The 18,246-nt window shown below is 39.8% G+C and overlaps 3 protein-coding genes across 5 annotated transcripts in view; 2 read left to right on the top strand and 1 right to left on the bottom strand.

Moving 5' to 3' along the window:
• Positions 1 to 18,246, top strand: part of rnf10 (ring finger protein 10) — a 131,488-nt gene that overhangs the window by 66,741 nt on the left and 46,501 nt on the right. The gene's annotated exons all lie outside the window — the stretch shown is intronic.
• Positions 823 to 4,489, top strand: rnf181 (ring finger protein 181). Of its 2 annotated transcripts, none has more exons than XM_062417613.1 (6): positions 823 to 933; positions 1,998 to 2,189; positions 2,280 to 2,416; positions 2,757 to 2,872; positions 3,008 to 3,082; positions 3,184 to 4,489. In XM_062417613.1, the coding sequence occupies exons 2-6, from the start codon at positions 2,104 to 2,106 to the stop codon at positions 3,241 to 3,243; spliced, it is 474 nt and encodes a 157-aa protein (XP_062273597.1). In that variant the 5' UTR covers positions 823 to 933; positions 1,998 to 2,103; the 3' UTR covers positions 3,244 to 4,489. The 2 variants fall into 2 exon arrangements, with proteins under 2 accessions (XP_062273597.1, XP_062273596.1); XM_062417612.1 differs by having other exon boundaries at positions 864 to 933; positions 2,062 to 2,189.
• On the bottom strand, positions 4,615 to 12,711 carry LOC133979646 (transmembrane protein 150A-like). Of its 2 annotated transcripts, XR_009925063.1 has the most exons (8): positions 11,280 to 12,711; positions 10,970 to 11,017; positions 10,772 to 10,858; positions 10,271 to 10,338; positions 8,777 to 8,904; positions 8,418 to 8,595; positions 6,440 to 7,686; positions 4,615 to 6,407 (listed from the first exon to the last, which is right to left on the bottom strand). XR_009925063.1 is itself a non-coding variant. In XM_062418207.1 (7 exons), the coding sequence occupies exons 1-7, from the start codon at positions 11,342 to 11,344 to the stop codon at positions 7,385 to 7,387; spliced, it is 876 nt and encodes a 291-aa protein (XP_062274191.1). In that variant the 5' UTR covers positions 11,345 to 12,711; the 3' UTR covers positions 4,615 to 7,384. The 2 variants fall into 2 exon arrangements, 1 of the variants encoding a protein (XP_062274191.1); XM_062418207.1 differs by having other exon boundaries at positions 4,615 to 7,686.

The raw sequence follows: 18,246 nt of genomic DNA, 5'->3' as shown, positions 1-18,246 counted from the left end.
CAATATATGTATTTGATCATTTTTCTTAATTCAAGTTTAATATATATGTGCTTCTTTTTTTTTTTAGTTTTATGTGTTTATAGTAATTTATCATTATTAAATTCCCAGTGAAGTTTACTGTAGAATAACATGCCTCTTTTACTTGGCTTTGTCACAAGTGTTTGTTCAGCACATTTGAGGGAGCGTTGCGAAACATTTGTGTTTATGTATATATTCTGTATAAGATTATTGGGCGATATATCAGTATTGGAAGTTGGAACTATCGGTATGGAGAATGGGTTTCAAGAATCAGATACTAGTCAGGCACTATGCAAAACAAAATAGCATTTCACAAAATAAAACATCTTGGAAAATTATAACATTTCATAAAACACAACATTTCACAAAACACAAAAACAAGCGAAGTTTGTATTTTGTACCTTCAGGAATTAAATCAAAATTTCAAAACAAAACTTACATTTCCATTTTAGTAATATAATATCAAGGGATCTAGTTAACACCAGGCTAAAGAGCAGCGTGTGTGTGTGTGTGTGTGTGTGTGTGTGTGTGTGTATGTGTGTGCGCGCGCGCGCGTGTGTGTGTGTGGTCGTCAGAAGAAGTGTGCTTTGCTGCACCTGTAATCACACCCAACAGTGAGCCAAGTGAAACCACAGTAAACCACTGGAGGTCAGCAAAAACAAAGCTTTCAAGTGACTCTCAGATAGAAGTAAATGACAGAGGCAGAGGAGGGAGAGAGAACAGGGGGATAGTTTTACACACTTTAGATAAGAGCAGATGTGTGATGAGATGTGGCAGAAACAGCAGAGAAGAAACAGTAGTATATAGATAATAATATGGGGAGAGGTTCCCAACTGTGATTGGACAAAACACCACGTGGTCGTTTCGTCAGACCCGGAAGAATGACAAGTGTATTGTTGCTAGCCCGCATTTAAGGTAAGACTATTTAACAAGTCTCTAGAAGAATATGGTGAATAATGTTGCTCTGCTAGAGTTTATGTGACATATTATGTACATTTTGATATGTTTAAGAAAGACAGGCTCGCCTCAGCTGTGTCCGTTACAGGTAACACCAGACTCAGACATGTCCCAGTTTGTTGCTAAATATAATAACGAAGCAGCTGTTGAGTAGTTTTTTTTACTTGTGTCCTAATACTTGTAATTAATGAAACACCACTTTATTATAGTCACTTTATAACTGTCACACTGGCTGGCTGTGTTTGATGATACTCACCACGTTTTACTTGAGTCAATTTAGGTGGAAAACATGTTTTATATGACTTAACACTAATGTATAGATTGTGTATTTGTTTTAAGGGTTGAAATAAGGTCTTATAGGACAGGTTCACAACAGTCAAGAGCCCCGAAAACAGTTGTAATCTCCTTTAAATGTGCTTTCAGTAAAAGTGATGGAGGACAAACACCACAGTGTGTCCAAACAGTCATTTATATGAGGCTTCATCACTCAGTCTGAGTTAGTCATATCAAGTGGATATCTGACACATTTACACTCTTTTTTAGCATCAAATTCCCTCTTTGTGTTTCGCTGTTGAGCTGTGGTGGAAGTATAGTAACAAAAAGAGGAACTTTGCCACTAAAAAGACTGTAATGTTAAAAGGGATCTACTTGATTTGGCTCATTTGGACGGCTGAAGCTTCATATCAGCTTCAGATGGACTTTTAAATATATTTTTGCACAGAAGGAGGACTGTGTATTTTATCCTCCATTATTTGGTGTGCATTATAAAGGGATCTTCTAATAATCTGGATGAATGCTAATGATACGTTTTTCAGGTGGCTCTAAAAACAAAGTCAAATCGCACCATTTAAACAGCCCTGAAAGAACAATCACAAGTGCTTTTAGATGTTAACACCACTTCCATTTGCGACTAGGGTTTTACAGTAGGGTGTTGCCCTTTGGCAAATATTATAAAAAAATTAGTTGATGTTCACCCCTTCCTGACTTGATGATGCTGACATGAGAGTACTGTGGTTTTGTAGCCTTGACTTGAACGAACATACGACAGCACGGGATCTGGTATCACGGCATGCATGTTTCTGCCAGGTATCTTAATGCACAGTGGACACAAAGGTTGGCTGGACCAAAATGGCATCGTACTTTGATGAACACGACTGTGAACCCACCAACCCAGAGGAACAGTACCGCCAGAACGCACTACTTGAACTGGCCAGGTGAGAAGGAACACACTCCAAATATAAGGCTTTTTTTCTCCAATCTTTTATCGATAAACTGACTAGCTGTTGTTGTTTTTTTGTGTATAGGTCTTTAATGCAGGGTTTGGACTTGATTGACTCAGGGGCATTCGACCTTTCAGACTGGGACCAGCGGCTTCCTCCTCCAGCTGCCAAAACTGCGGTTCAGACCCTCTCTGTGGTCATTATTTCCCCGGAACAAGCAGGTGACAGAAATGTGCTCCAACAGCGCAAAATGTGTTGCAAATGCAGACTTAACTGCAAACGGAAAACTTTGGCATCGAAACCAGAAACTCATAAAACAAAAAGCTCCTTTGTTTAAAATCCCTGATGTAGGGGCAGAGATCACATGCTGAGAAATTGCGGGTGTGCCAAAACTTTTGAAAACCAAAGCACTTTGTGTGCACCTGAGGACAAAATCTGAATCTGTCATTAGCCAGCAGTGGATAACCTGTGGAAGATTAGTGTTAATGTGAAGTACGAATGCTTTCCAAAGATTAGAAAAATAACATTAGAGGAATTTTACCTGGCTTTTTGTTCTCATAGACAAAGGTCTGAAGTGTCCTGTGTGTTTGCTGGAGTTCGAGGAGCAAGAGACGGTTCGAGAAATGCCTTGTAAACACCTCTTCCACTCAGGATGTATACTGCCCTGGCTGGGCAAGGTAAAGCACACAATTTTGTAATTCAGGTTTTGAAATTCCATTAAGCATGTTGTGGAAATGTTTGAGTAGCCTTAAAATTGTCTTTGAATTGATGGTATGTGTTACTTTTTTTTTTTTTTTTTTTTTAAATCATAGACTAACTCCTGTCCGCTGTGTCGACTTGAATTACCAACTGACAATCCAGAGTATGAGGAGTTCAAAAAAGACAAGGTGGGTGTATAATTATGCAACATGTTGTTCTCATCCTGTACTTGTGCTCTTAATATGGCTTTAGTCAGTGTCTGAATAGTTTATTTATGTCTGTCATCTAGGAGAGAAGAAAACAGAGAGAGCACAGACTGGAGGACCTACATGGAGCAATGTACACATGACATGACGGTGCAGTTTTGTGGCACAGTGACATTTTACACAAAAAAAAAAAATGAAAAAAAAAAATAATTCAGGAAATGCATAATGCTGCGTTCATGTCATATCGTACGGATTACATTTTTGACACCTATGTCACTGGCAAACACAACAAACACCTAATTCAGGCTTTATTTACATTTATGTTATGACCATAAGGCTGATGGTGATGTGAGTGACCATCTTGGAATAAGGTGTGACCGCTCCCAGTAGAGAAACACAGGGTTTTCCTGTTCTTTCCATTGATTCGACATGCCGTGAATGCAGCATAAGCAACGAGGTAACTGAAAATAGAAAATACTTATATCACAGAGTTGGATAAATGCTTTTTTCTCATTAGTTAGTATGAATATAGATTTTAAGATGAGCGTGCTGTTGACAGCAGTACTGAGTTTTGTCTCTTTATTCCCTTTTTATACAAAATCGAGAGCTTTAAATCCTGAAAGTTTTTTGTTCAATTCATATGAGATATTTAAAGAAAGGAATATAATGAGTGATACTGTGCTATGTTTTTATTGTTCCATAAAGAAAAATATTTAAATCTGCAAGAATGTTATTTTAAATCTCACTCGAGCTGTGTAATATAAGTAGTCTACACTTTCATAATGCCAATGGACTCATAACCGACAGATTAAGAGAAACGTTTGAAAAAAATCAAAGTGGGAGAAGCATCCTGACTTTAAATCCTGAGTAGGGGTCAAGCTTCAAAAATACCGGATCCTACAATTACTATAATAATAATAATCCTATGAAACCAAGATCTTTTCATTAGACCTGAAGTGAAATAAATAGGGTTAATTTCTCAGACTTGACAGACCTCCATTATAGGCACATAATACATTATACCTCTTTCTTCCCAGCAGTACTAGTCCTCCTCATGAGAGTAAACTGTCATGTGTAAAATTTGTGGAGTTTCCCTTTAATTCGTCTCATGATTTCTTTTTTGATGTCTGCGAAGGCGCCCCCTCCTCTCTGGCCTAGGCTGAGGAACAATTAGTAACATAACCAGTACAATCTGAACTGGTTGTGATGCTACATCACATGACGGCCCTTTAATATAACTCACTGTACTGTTTCCACACCGAAGCAATAATGTGGGGAAATCCAGATTTTGTTGTTGTGAGGGAGTAAGTCAACACTCAATATTGGAACCATCCATGTTTTGAAATGACTCAGCTTGGGTGTGATTTTAAACGGCAGTACATTTCTATGTTGTTTCTTTATTTCATCTGCTTTGCGAAAAGTTGTTTCAGTTTCTTTTTATATAAAACAACCCAAAGACTGTATTAACCAGTTGTTTGTACCAGCAAAAACAGACAATGCAAAACATCTGCTAATAATTTATCATTTTTATTTCATATTTGAATATAAATCTCTGTCAAATGAAAATACCTAAATGATAGACAAATCATACATATTTACAGAATGTATAAAAGGAAACAAAATAATCTGTCGACTTGTTTTCGGGGATTTCTCTGACTCCTCCATTACCATTCTTCAACAATCTTTTTATTTTTTTTCAAATTGAGGAAATAAGACTAATACATTTTTATAGACATTTGTTTCTGTGTTGCTGTGGCTTAGACTTCAAGACATTACAGATCAGGCAGTCTTTTTAAATATACGATTTTCCAACGAACAAACGTACTATCGCCATTTACTGATGTGCACATTGAACCGAAAAAAACCGAGAAAGAAAAAAAAAGGTTGTAAAACCCACCTTTTAAATTTTGGCGTGTGGAAGATGGTGTAGATGCTGTTACAGAATAAATCACAACCCTGATGTGAAGACTCATACAAGCTGCCGTTTGAAGTCACCCCGTGTGACTTTGGTTACAGTATGGTGAAGAATTAGGCTACAGCTGAACATGAAAAAAAAAAAAAACCTGATAAAAATGAAAGCGTTCCCCTGGCACAGTATGAGGAATAAGGCTAAAACAGTGCTCTCGTACAAATTCATACACATACTGTTGAAACACAAAACCAATCAGTGAATTCCAGTCTTATTTTTGGCAAGTGGTGCAGATCAAAAACAAAACAAAAAAAAACACTTTAACACAGCTGTGTCTGTCAGGGTCCTGCAGTCCAGAAAGACTGTGACATTAAATAATTATTTGCATGAAAAGTGAAGAAACCGACCTCTTCAGACTTGTTGGAACTCTTGATTTCTCTTTGAAACAGCATCAAACCCACGAAAAGATAAAGGAGGTAGGTGATGTGACCTTTTAGAAATGAGTATTGCTGGCATCCAGTGGTTAGACAGTTTAAAAAAGCATCAACACTACGCAGAGGGCAGAATACTGTGTGTGTATGTGTCTGTGTGTGTTAGTGGTTATGAAACATACTTCTCAAACCGCTCGCGGGAGAAACGGCTCGCTCGCTAAAACGAAAACCTAATCCTGGTGTAACCTAACCTGGGTGGCATTAGTCAGCTTTTAGTTAGTGGCAGTCTGTAATCAACACTTAAAGAAAAAAAAAATTGGCAACATTGAAAATCATACAAAACTTTCAACACATGACTCACTTTCACAAACTTTTCTACAACCTGTGTGATATCATCTGGTTGGGACGCTCTCTGGACGCCATCGTGACACTAAGGTTTATGGCACAGGGTCTAAAAAGCATCATAATGACTTTTCACTTCTCAGTCGACCTCTGGGAGTAAGACGTCCTCCGTAAATTAACGAGAAGGCTTCCGACGACTTCACACAAGCAGAAAAACTTACTCTCCAAACTCAAATAAGGCTTCCAAGGGTCCAGCCTGGAATCTAATAGCGGACAGGAACTACATTAACCGGTTAATGTGTTAGTGGGGATAAGAGTTTTACCTTCACACGCCCACTTGTTTTATTATAGGACATAGGTCACTTAACATGTCTTGGTGTCACTTGGAAAGAAGAAGAAGAAAAAAAAAAGTGTTCAAACTCCCAGTAACACCAACACATTAAAAAAAAGGCATTATTCACTCCAGTGGAGCATACGTGATCAGATGATTGATGGCGATTATTGCACCGGGACATGGCGGTGAAAAGGTGGCACGAAATGGAAATCATGCAACTGGGTGGGACGATAAATGGAGTGACAAGGAGGGAGAGGACTTCTCAGTGAAGAGTGATAAGGAGGGAGAGGACTTCTCAGTGAAGACTGATTGAGATGGTTCACCAGAACTCTTTTTTTAAATTTTTTTTTTTATTATTATTAATGTAGCCATCCAGCACTCACGTCAGTGAAATGGATTAACGACCTCAAGAATGAATATCCGCCCGAGATAAAGACATACATGCTGTGTAAAACAATCGGAAATAATACCATCAAAATATGCATTTCAAATCACGTTTGATTGCAGCTATCGGGCAGAAACTGTGCGACCAAGATTCAATTGTCAGGTGTTTTTTTGCCAATCGTTTGAAAGATGTTATGTTTGATTTTAAAAAAGGCCAAACTCTCGTGGCCTGTAAAAACATACATAACGTTAACTAGTCACTTCTCAAACATTCAGTGTTTTCTACTCGCTACGCCAACTCAAAACATAAATGAGTATTCGCTCATTTTGAAAAAGTGTGCCGTGCAGAAAATAAGCAAAACAAAAAAAGAAAGGCCAAAACAGGTGGGCCTCGCGAAGCACTGGAGAGTTCATGAAGGAGTGTTTAGGAGGGAAGAAGGGGCTTTGTGGCTTTAAGGAACCTTCTCTTTCAACTCATACGCCAGTGACGCTCAATAAAAAGACGACCCATTCAGGACACAACCTACTTTTTGTGAAGATTTGCCCGATCTTGGAAACATTCATGGCTCCAGTACTCAAGACTGGCTCCACACATTCAGCGCCTTCTTTTTCAGTTTCACTACAGAAAACGTGACGGGACATTTTGACTGCGGCTGCTCACCAAACGAGCCGGCTCTCACCAACGTCGGAGAAAGACAAAAAAAAAAAAAAAAAAGATTAGAGTGTATTAAAAGACGGGATAACCTGGTGTCAGTTAAAATTCTTAAAGATATCCAAACTTCCTGTCTTCCTTCACATGCTACCTCTGTCATCTTTCCATCCTGTGGAAGCTCTTGAAGCTCCTCTGCTGTGATTTTTCAGACCTTTGGGCTAGCGGTTCAGAGCTACAACATGGCTATGCTCTCCGGGGTACAGTTGAGATGTGTGGATGTGCTGCTTCCACCTGGAGACTTGAGGCCCTTGGTTGCCCCGCCCATGGTCGATCCCCGGGCCCTGGGGCCCATGATAACCCCTGAGCTGAGGAGGTGACTCTGCTGCAGGCCCGCCATCATGGTCTCGCTGGTGACGGTGCCGAACTCGTAGGTGAAGGTGCCGTAGAAGACCAGGATGTCTACTGTGAAGACCCACTCACAGATGGCGGCAGCGTGCTGCAGGATGAAGCTCTCGTGGATGAAGAAGATGCCGCCTGAGGTGGAAGTTTAGGAGGACAGACATCTCTAGTACATGCATGAGCACAATAATATTCTACATTTTATTTTCTTTCATAGAATGTAGAGCGGAGCAGGAAGGAGAGGATGAAAATATCACCAGCCTGAATGAATGAATGAATGGATTTAATATGATGAGAATTAGAAAGCAGCTTAACCTCAGGTTGCCAGATGCCAATTCATAACATGATCAAGGTTAAACTGCCAGATCAGTACTCATTAATAATCTGTTTAGGATGGATGGTTATTTATTCTCATCCATCAGACAATCAGCATGTACCTGAACGGTTCTGCACACCGCTGTCATAAAGACAAGAGGACAGCAGACCCGCATGAAGAATGACAATAATGACTGGTGGCAGAAAAACAAGTCGTCCCTGAAATGTTGCCTGTGTGGAGAACTTTAAGGGGGAGATAAGAAATGCAGATCAGGAAACAGTCGGCTAAATGAAGCACCGTATGAGAATTAACAGGTTGACGGGGCAAATTCAACCGTCATCTTTCTAACTGAGAGGAGAGGCTCAGACAGATGTTATCAGCTGGGGAGGACAGGCTCAGACAGATGTTATCATGACCTGGCTGTTTCATCTACAAGCTGAAGAACACACGTGTGATGTGTTCTGACGTGTCTCACGGCAAGTTTAGATATAATATACAATATAAGTGTAAGTAGTGTGGTGGTGGTGGGTTTTTTTTCTGCTAAGGATACTGAGGACGAGGGAGATCATAGCTCCCAGTGCCAGAGCGACCCGGAAATGGGCCATCCAGTAGTCGAGGGCTGTCACTGCTACCCGGTAGGTGAGCACGCACTGCAGGCACACGAACAGCAGCCCTGCTGGGAACGCCACGCCAGCACCCACGTAGTGAAGAGATTTGGCGTGATCGACCTGTCAGACAGAAAGATACAATCAGAGGTCCAGATAAGAAACTGAAAAGTCACCAAAAGCACATTGAGTTGCCACTGTGTATGAAATGCGCTATATAAATAAAACTGCCTTGCCTTGCCTTACCAATCCCTTTAATTACTTTCATTATTCATGTCAGCGAAAATGGCTGTGTTACGTTTACCTGGAAGTTGCCCACCATGACCAGACCCACGGCGTTGGTGCAGCCGGACACCAGAGCGCTGGTGTTGACCCAACATCGGTGGCTGTGTTCTATCACCTGGGCGTAGCGCAGAAAGCACACCATAACCACTGTGGGACGCAGGAGAACAAACATATTTACACTCCATTCACATTAACACATGACTGCACACAGGAAACCCAGATCATAGTTTAGTTTATTTAGATATTGTATGTATATAAAAAAAGAGATATTTTCTGGTTCCCATATGAGTAATGCTTGACATTTTTTAGATGCTAGCTTTATTTCTGCTGCTGTCTCATACACCATATGTTCTGTCAACCACTGACATCTGCAGTTTCATTTCTGTTATATACCACCACCAACAAGGCAGTAAAACACACTTCAATTCAAAGATCTACAATATTACAAGCCAACAACAGTAAGGAAGTCAAAGGCGTCCAGGCAGCTTGAACAGGTTGGTGAGAGAAAGGCAGAAATGGAATGTAATAAGAACAATACAAGGAAAACAGAAAGGGGAAAAAAAAAAAAAAAAAGGAAATGCATTAATGAGGGTGAGGTGAGGTGAATAATGAAGACGGTGAAAACAGCAGGAGACAGTCCCAATTAGGGGCAGAAGGGAAAATATGAGCAGAGCTGATAAAACAAGACAGGAAGAGGAGGGGTAATAAAGGGAGGCTGTATGCAGGGGAGAGGGCAGAGTAGACAGGGAGGGGGGTTGTGGTGGTTGTGGAGGAAGGAAAGCCGCATTCATTATTGATTAGAAAGCATGGGCTATTTCAAGCCCCTCAGCATCTCCTGAGAGCTAGTGGCTGACATCTTCGGGCACCACAGCATTAATATAACACACCGACTGGACAGAGGACGCAAACGTCTAAACACTTTCACCTCGACTATACTGCTTCATTGTGTTTGTGGTGAACAGCAGATGGAAATAGTACTGTTTTCACTTAAGTCTGAGTCAATCATCTAATTAGAGAAAAACGACCAAAAACATTCCTTTATATATTTAACAGTGAGTTTTTACAGAACATCACTTGATACTTTGACATTTTACCACATTACATACCAAAAAACGTATTTATTTTATACCAATTAAATTAATTTAATTGATATTCAGATAGCAATAAAACATTTCTTTGCTTTTAAATCCCCACTTTCACACAACAGTAATGTATGATTGTCTTTTTTGGATTGAGCATTTTTAAAGGAGTAGTTCAACTTAAAAAAAAAAAAAATTACACTTATTTGCTTTCTTGCCAACAATCAGATGAGAGGATTGATACCAAAGTGGAAAAACGACAAGTTATGTTTCATATCTACAGTACAAACATGACAATGGTATCAATCATATCCCTTAATTCTTGGCTGGAAGGCTAATGAGTGTTTTCCTCAAAGTGTAGAATTCCTTAAAAAGGAAGCGCACCGTACGTCTTCATTGCCACGACGTGTGTATGAGTGGAGTTCGGTTCTTACCCATGAAGGCTCCAACGTTGCCGATCAGGCTGAACAGGCAGCTTTCAGGAGGGAAAGAGCCGCATTTACTGGAGGAGATGGAGCAAAAACAGCAGTCAGTATGTTGATCCTGCACATTTTTAACGATGAGGCCAGATGTCTGAACTGCACTTCCTGATTCAAGAATGTTAAACCAGCTGGCTCCATTTATATCTAAATGTAAAACATAGTCATATATATGAAGAATGACCTAAAAAAACAAACAGCCTGAGTCTCATGATGTTTTTTTTTTTTTTACAAGAGCTCTTTTGTACTTGCCAGCGATTTCATATTAGATTAAACAAATGCAGTTTATGCAAAGCGTGGGTTAATGATGTCACGGAGCCAAAACATAACAAGGTGCTAATTCATGCTTCGGGGGCCTTTGCTGACACAAAATGGCTTTTGTACTCTGCGGGAACAAAGACTGAAGTGCAGAGGAGAAAGAGGAGGTGGAGGAGGCGGAGTGGTAGAAAAGGAGACCTGATGAGGGGGATGTCCTGGATGGTGCAACATGTCTTCGGGAAGCCTGGTCTGGGCAGCTCCTCTGTGCACGTTACATTGTAAGACCTGTGGCAGTGACACAATGAGTTCATGTGTTCAGATTTGAACACTTCTGATGTTGTTCTCAAATTAAAAAGAAGAAGAAGTAAAAAAAATAAATAAAAAAAAGGCACTCACCAGTTCTCCACAGGACAAACATGGTGATTCATTACAGCCATGGCATACCTGTGTGGTAAAAAAAAACACACCAGCAGTTAAAGCAAGAAATATCAAATGTCAAAGAATGATGATGCACTGGGTTTTTTGAAAAAGAGCTATATCAGCATCCATATTTAAATCATGTAAAGAGCTTGCCACACCCATTTACCCAAATCTAACAAATCTGAATTTGCTCCTCCATATGTGTGCCTGACATTGAGAACCTTATCCTGTTTCTACTTGTCAACAGAAGTCCCGACACACACACACGAGCGTTCCTGGCACTCACACTATCCATATTCCTGTGATGGAGAAGGCAGACAGGCTGACAGGCAGGACGATCCAGGCAGTCATTGGGCTGGCAGTGAGCTGGCTTTGTCCCAAGCATGGGGTGAGAGGGGGGGCTTCGTAGCGGCTGGTAGCGGCGACACGACGGGAGGGATCAGGTGGGGGGCGGGCGGGGGTGCAGGGTCACTAACACGCAGGGAAACACACAAGGGGAGGGCATGAGAGGACAAAAAAAAGGGGGGGGGGAAATGGCACAGCTCTTCTGCTCCAGGAGCCCTGCAACCAGCCACAACCTGACACAAAAAAACAGTAGAGTGTTATTAAAAAACAGGGAAAACACACATTTAAGTGAAATCTGTTACTTTAACTGGAAATTATATTTGATTTTTGTATTGGACCATGCTGAGTTGTGAGTGCCCTCTTTCCTTCGATCTGCCTAGTCAGTAATTCCCAACACTGCACTCAGTGCCTGTTGTATTAACTGAAAATGCGACATGTATTGCATAACTTCTCAAAAAGTGAGCAGCACCAAACACTCATTACATCACCTCATATTTCGGGATAGAAAGTGGCACTTTAACACACCGCAGAGATTAAAATTGACAGCCAGCTGACACGAATGTTGTGTGCTTGCGTGACAGGAAGTAACTAATAAGTGGAAGTATACATTTTCACTATAAGAACACTGCAGACAGACAAAGAAAACAGTACGTGTGTATCCGGGCTTTTTAGTGGACAAACTGGAACCTTCATATATTCATTTCTTTCTTTATCATTGATGAAAATCATGAAAGTTGTGTTTATTTACTCTTTGATTAAATTGACAACAAAACCTGGTGTTTATTGTAAATGTTCTGCACTCAAACTGCAGTCTAGCTGAAAATATCTACAAAGACCCGCCCATGAAAAAATGCTTAGAAATATGCAATAGCCCTCCCCCCGTAAACAATATTGTCTGGTGACTTTTCCTTAAACGACCCCGACACTGATGACACCAGCACTGTGAGACAGAAGGACAGGCAGCTCCTCTAAAGAAATCAACAGCAACATGAGGCTGTAAAAGTTACGTTAGGGCAAAATGTACCCTTGTGAGAGCGAAGACCAAGGTTGGCTGTGTGGTGGAGGGAAGCACGGGACAACACAGGCTGTATCATTTTACACAGTGTACAGTTACAAGTATGTCCTTTGCTCAGAGGGAGTATAAACTGAACCAAGATGAACTCATCTTAAACTCAACCAAATAAAAAGGAGCTCCTGTTTCCAATGCAAGGTTGCGCTGGCAAATAAAACTGTATCCAATTGATTGCATAGTTTTCATACAAGTCTCTGGAGTATCTGGCTTACATGATTGTTGCAATGAGATATACCCATTTTCAGCCTCACTGTCTTTATATTACGGATGTTTCTAACTGGGTAAATTTCAGTCTAATTGTGTTTTGTTCATTTTTCCATTCCTCATTGGAAGAGTTTTATATGCATGTTACACTGTTAAAGAGATATTAAAATCTGTTAATTAGTAACAGTGATCAGTCACTCAGGGGCAATGTTTCAGTTGGCTCATAGGAGGCCATAAACATCCTTTATTGTTCTTTAATAAGTGTCAGTATGTGGAAATGAGGCAAGACAAAACTAGGAATAATCTTAATTCTGCTTTCTGGTCGTCTTCCCATATTTTCTCTTAATTTAGATTTTAGACTTTTCAACTTCTAATCCATTTTAGATTTAACTTTTTGGTGAACTTAAAAAATAAAATAATGGGAACTTGTCAAAATTATCACACAGCTGCATCTGATACACTTTCACACTATATCAATTAAAATCATGTGACTGATTTGTTTCCCTTTCCATTAAATACATTTTTAGAAAGTATCTGAAGCTGACTGTTTATTCAGAAGTGGCAGATGTAGGTGGATTCTGGTAAGTTTATGGGTTAGGGTTAGGTGTTTGCTGACACAGTGCCTATTTCTGATAGTCCCATACTCTAAAAGCCAGTGAGTGCCTCACTACCCACATGTGCCACTCAAACTCCTCCATCTGCATGGACATCAATAAACAGATATGAGCGTCCGGACATTTGCACTCAGCATAATATTTGACAGCTGTTCCCACTGTCTTTGCTAACAGACCAAAGTCAGTTTAGTTTGGAGGACAGTGCTGGCCTAACAGCTGATCTTTCCATCTTTTGTTGTTGGGAATTAGCACTAAAAAAACATCTTTAAAAATGGCTTATGCTCAGCCACCCATACACCATCACCTGCTACATTTTGACATATAGTTCTGAGAAGTGTTTCCACTAAAACTCCTTTATTTACATGGTGATCTTTTATCTGCTCAATAGTTTTGCATGGGGGTAAACCCTACCCTTATAAATAATGATTTACTTGTGTTTTTGCTCACACTTCTGCAGGGACCAAGTCTCACACAGTGACACACAGACAACGTATACTATTAATGCAATAAGAGAAAGAAAACCATGCACATAAATACAAAAGGCGGCAATAATTCATTTAAACTTGACCTCAGATGTTATGAGGGACAGTAGCTCACATGATGAGTCTGGTGAAAGTTCACAAACAGGTTGCAGATGTAAGACTGTAAAATATACAGCACACCTATTATGACATTTAGTCTAATATGTATAACAACTCTTTCAGGAGAAACCTAACACAGAAGTATTACTGTATATTACTGCATAAGTGTGTATAAGGGGGGCACCACCATCATAACGCCCCCACCCCCCGCAGCCGCTCGGAGGAAATATTAGCAACTACAGCTACTAGCTTGACTGAAAACAACTGTGAATACGTGGCTGTTTTTTTTTTTTTTTTTTTTTTTAGAAACGGCGTTTTATCCACGATAAAAATCACACCCTTACGTTACTTACAGTGCTTTCATGAACCGGGAACGGTATCGTTGGACATTCGTTGTCCTAGGATGGCAACGGAATATCCCGCCCTGCTCTGCCTCTGATTGGCCAGTAATTGTTGTCTTCGTTAGTTGGGTTTCGGCATGAGGAGTGCGATTGGTTAAGATTAGGGTAAGAAAGTCAGAACCAGCCAATCAGAAAAACAAGAGGCTGGGTTGTGACTTTACCGTCCTAGGGTAAAAAGTAAGGCTAGCTTTGTTAGCTTCGACATAGCTCGCTGGTTAGCTTTACACTTTACCAGTTGTCTTGACTTGGCACTTGCCCGCATCCTGATTTCCGCTCGCCTAAATGATACACTGCTTAACAAGAGATACGTAGTGGACAAGAGCACGGCCCCTACTTGGGAAATCAGTACATAAAAACGAGTTTACACCTACCTTCCACCTGCTAAGCCCACCACGGACCTCAACAACCTTGGTTTCCCTTTAAAAACAGCGTTTTCTCAGCAGATGATGCTAGCCGCCAAATGACTTCCGCCTGGGGATTTTCAAAATAAGTCTTTTCGACTGTTAAATGGCATTTATGATATTAAAAATGACAAAACCTTTTTATGACAGATTCCTTCACTTAGTAGCACGGGTTTGTGTGTGTAGACATATAGAATTGTAGATATACAGTACAGTATAAGAATGTCCATCACCTGGGTTTGTCCCCAATAATTAAAGACATCTAAAGAAACCTGTGCCTTAAGCCAGAATAAATGGCCATATCTTACTTTAATTTATTTAGTTTAACTTACAACAACAGCAACAGTGTCACTACGTATTAAAACCAGTTATACGTGATATAAGTATCTATAAAACAAAAATAACACCTCTTCTGTCACTCCAGATGAATGAAGCACTGGTGAGAACAAAGTCATGAATCAGATTAATAAAGATTTCTGCAGAATCAGGGTTACCCTGCAAATTTGGGGTTACCCACAGAATGAGAGTTCCTGTGCAGAATTAGGGTATAAGGGAATTAGGGTTCCTCCGCAGAATTAGGGTTGCCCTGCAGCCTTAGAATACCCCACAGCCTTCGGGTTCCCCTGCAGATTTAGGGTGTCTTTGCTGTAAAGTGTCCACAGACTTAGGGTTTTCCTGCAGGGTTAGGGTTCCCGACAGACTTAGGGTTCTTCCACAGACTTAGGGTTCCCCTGCCTTTCTTTTTCATATATCATAATAAGAAGAGCACTGGTGCGATTAATCACATGAATCATGGCTGCATTACATTTAGTTGATTGCAGTAACTGGGCCCGGTGCCCTGTACTATATATGTGGTTCCTTTTCCATTCCAGGGCAGGCTGTGGGACAGCTCAGACCTCTTTTGTTAACCTTCTCCCCTTTTGTTTTCTCTCCCAGGTCTCGCCTTTGGTTCAGTCGTGGTTTGCAGTTATGCTGTTTGGTTGTAGTTATTTTGATTTCCGCACCTTACAACACCCTCACACATACTTCCATTTTCACTCATCCATCGCTTACATTACTGATGTCACTGATGTTCACACTCCATAATTTCCTCTAATTTGGCATAACTTTAATTTGGTTTAGTTGAATTAAATAAATATATCTTTTGTTAACCAATCTCCATTGTGTGTCTCCCATTTTTGTTGTGGTCACTTGAGCCAGGTCATAACACATGTACGTAACACCTGTTGCATTGCCAGATTTAATGTGAATGCAGAGCTTCGTCCTGTCCACTGTGGCCTCTCTGCTCTGTGTTTGTGTACAGCTCAGCCCTGTCCTCAGTTAAGCAGACACAAAGACCTGCAGCTCTTTATACATCAAAAACAGAGACAGAGAGCAGAGCAGAGGAGAGAGACAGAGACAGAGACAGCAACGTAATCTGGTCGCTACACTATGGGTCCCGACCTAACATCCTGTGCATTGTTACTGGCTGGTGGCTAGACACCCACCGCCCAAAGATTGATGCCCAGAAGCATCTTGAACAGAACAAAATAATAAGAAAATAAGAAAATACATGTAAAGGGCAGGGTCCTGATTTCAAATCTAGAGTAAAATTTCAAGTTTAATACACGTTACGCCCTCTTTCATGAAACACTAATACCTATAAGCACTACTGCATATCTGTATTTTATATTGTGGAGAAATACAAATCCTTATTTAACCCTCAACATATTGTGGTCTTCATTTTGTCAAATCCACAAAGATCAATGTGATGAAAAAGAGGAACATGATCCCTCATTTCTCACTTATGTTATTTTACTTTAATAAACTTTTATGTTCTCTTTTATAAACTTTCATGTTAAGAAATGAATAAAGTAATGTTTTTCTTGACTAACATTTCTGTGGATTTTAAACTTTGCATCCTCCCATTTGCAAGAATGAATTATATGAATGGAAATTGGCAGTTGAGAGAGAGAATTGTGGATGTCTAACCAAAACTTGTAGATGTCATAGCAGCAAAAGCACCAGTGTAATTAATAACATTATTAATGATGCCATACAAGACTCTCACCAACACCACCAGAGCTCCAGATGCTGTGCATTAGACTATTTTTACAGCAGACTTTTTCATACAACATAGTAGGAAGAGCATAGGTTTGATTAATCGCATGAATCATGGTTGCATTATATTTAGGTGTGCAGGTTTCAGGGCTCTGGTATAAAGTAAGATTTCAAGGCTCTGCAGGGCCAAATTAATTAAATCAATCAATAATGTTGGCATTAACAAGAAAAATTAGCTGTTTACAATATAACATGTGTCTTTACTTTAATCTAGTACAGTGTCCTTAAGTAAAATTAATTAATAATTTACAAGAAAAGAAGCAAAGATTGGAGGAAATAACTTTGTAAAAAAAATGTTCTGCTTTTCACCTCACAGTTCTTCAGATTTATTCAAAAACCCCTTGGTGCTGATGCCCAGGTCACTCATCAAGTAAATGTTACATCAGTGGATCATCTCTTTTAATTTCCTATATTGTGCCGTATTTTACAGGACTGTGACTCAAGCTGGTGTCAACGGAGCACTTTTCACTTAGGTAAATTGGTGACTGACAGGACTTTTGTCAATGTATTACCTCAATGTATTTTTTTACATGGGTCTTTATGGTGTATAAACTATACAAAAAATGTTGACAAGGTTGTTTTTTTTAAGTGTGGAAGTGAGGAAACGGAGAGAAAAAAACAAAGATTCAGTGTCTCTATTTTGAGTAGTCACTGTATGTGTGTAAGCAGCAAAAATCGGATTCAACAAGCGCATTCAGTGTTGTGGAACAATTTGTGTTTGATTTTCCTGCTGTAAATAAGAGATAATGTATATGACAAGGAGGTTTATAAACCTACGCAAGGGATTATAACCTACATTCTTGTTTTACTAAGCAGCTTTGAAGGGACTTTACTAAATTTGATCCGTAAATCTTGTGGACAACAGTGAATGACAGGAAAAAGGAGACCTTGAGAGCAGATGATTAATCTTTGTGAAATGCAATGTTGATATGCATGTATGCTTGATATTATTGTTCCCCTTTCTGGACTATTACTGGATCCATACAGGAGGGAAAAATTCTAAACAAAATGGATGCTGGATGGTTACTCTAAATAAGATGTATAGTTCAATCACCTACCCATTAGTGTTGTTTTACCTGAACTTTGGACCCCATTTCATTACATTTTAAAAGTGTGATGTCATCTGTCAGTTATTACTATGAGTTAGTAGCCGATTAACCTTACAAATGTTTCATATGTCAGATAATGTCTCATATTCAGATTTCCGTCTTCTTCTTCTGGCCTCTTCACCTGTGGTTTGAATGACAAATCCAGTTCATCTCATGTTCTTATGACACACTAGACTAACAAGACTAGCTTAAGTCTGGTGGCTCTATTTAAATGCTGCTGCTTTAACAACTTAAACCCTTAATTGTTTTAACTGGTCAGCAGTGTTTGGCAACAGGAAGGTAAATAAACATTAATATACTATATAGTTCATAATGTCATCAGCCAGTAGCCTCACAGAACGCCACCTCTGGTCAGTCTGCACTGTTAATCAGCAGGACAATAATCTGTTATCCAGTAAGAGGATTCATTGTCAGGCAACATTATGT

This window comes from Scomber scombrus, chromosome 4, assembly GCF_963691925.1.
Source record: "Scomber scombrus chromosome 4, fScoSco1.1, whole genome shotgun sequence".
NCBI classification, from domain to species: Eukaryota; Metazoa; Chordata; class Actinopteri; order Scombriformes; family Scombridae; genus Scomber; species Scomber scombrus.
Note: the sequence above shows the minus strand (reverse complement) of the source record. Positions and strands in the feature narration are given on the sequence as shown.

Excerpts from the sequence above, each read along its gene's own strand:
- rnf181 (XM_062417613.1), top strand. The coding sequence starts at position 2,104 with ATGGCATCGTACTTTGATGAACACGACTGTGAACCCACCAACCCAGAG. Across the intron at positions 2,190-2,279 it reads GCACTACTTGAACTGGCCAG|GTCTTTAATGCAGGGTTTGG; the intron begins GTGAGAAGGAAC and ends TTTTGTGTATAG. Across the intron at positions 3,083-3,183 it reads AGGAGTTCAAAAAAGACAAG|GAGAGAAGAAAACAGAGAGA; the intron begins GTGGGTGTATAA and ends TCTGTCATCTAG.
- LOC133979646 (XM_062418207.1), bottom strand. The coding sequence starts at position 11,344 with ATGACTGCCTGGATCGTCCTGCCTGTCAGCCTGTCTGCCTTCTCCATC. Across the intron at positions 10,339-10,771 it reads CAGGACATCCCCCTCATCAG|TAAATGCGGCTCTTTCCCTC; the intron begins GTCTCCTTTTCT and ends CATCTCCTCCAG. Across the intron at positions 8,905-10,270 it reads CAACGTTGGAGCCTTCATGG|TGGTTATGGTGTGCTTTCTG; the intron begins GTAAGAACCGAA and ends TGCGTCCCACAG.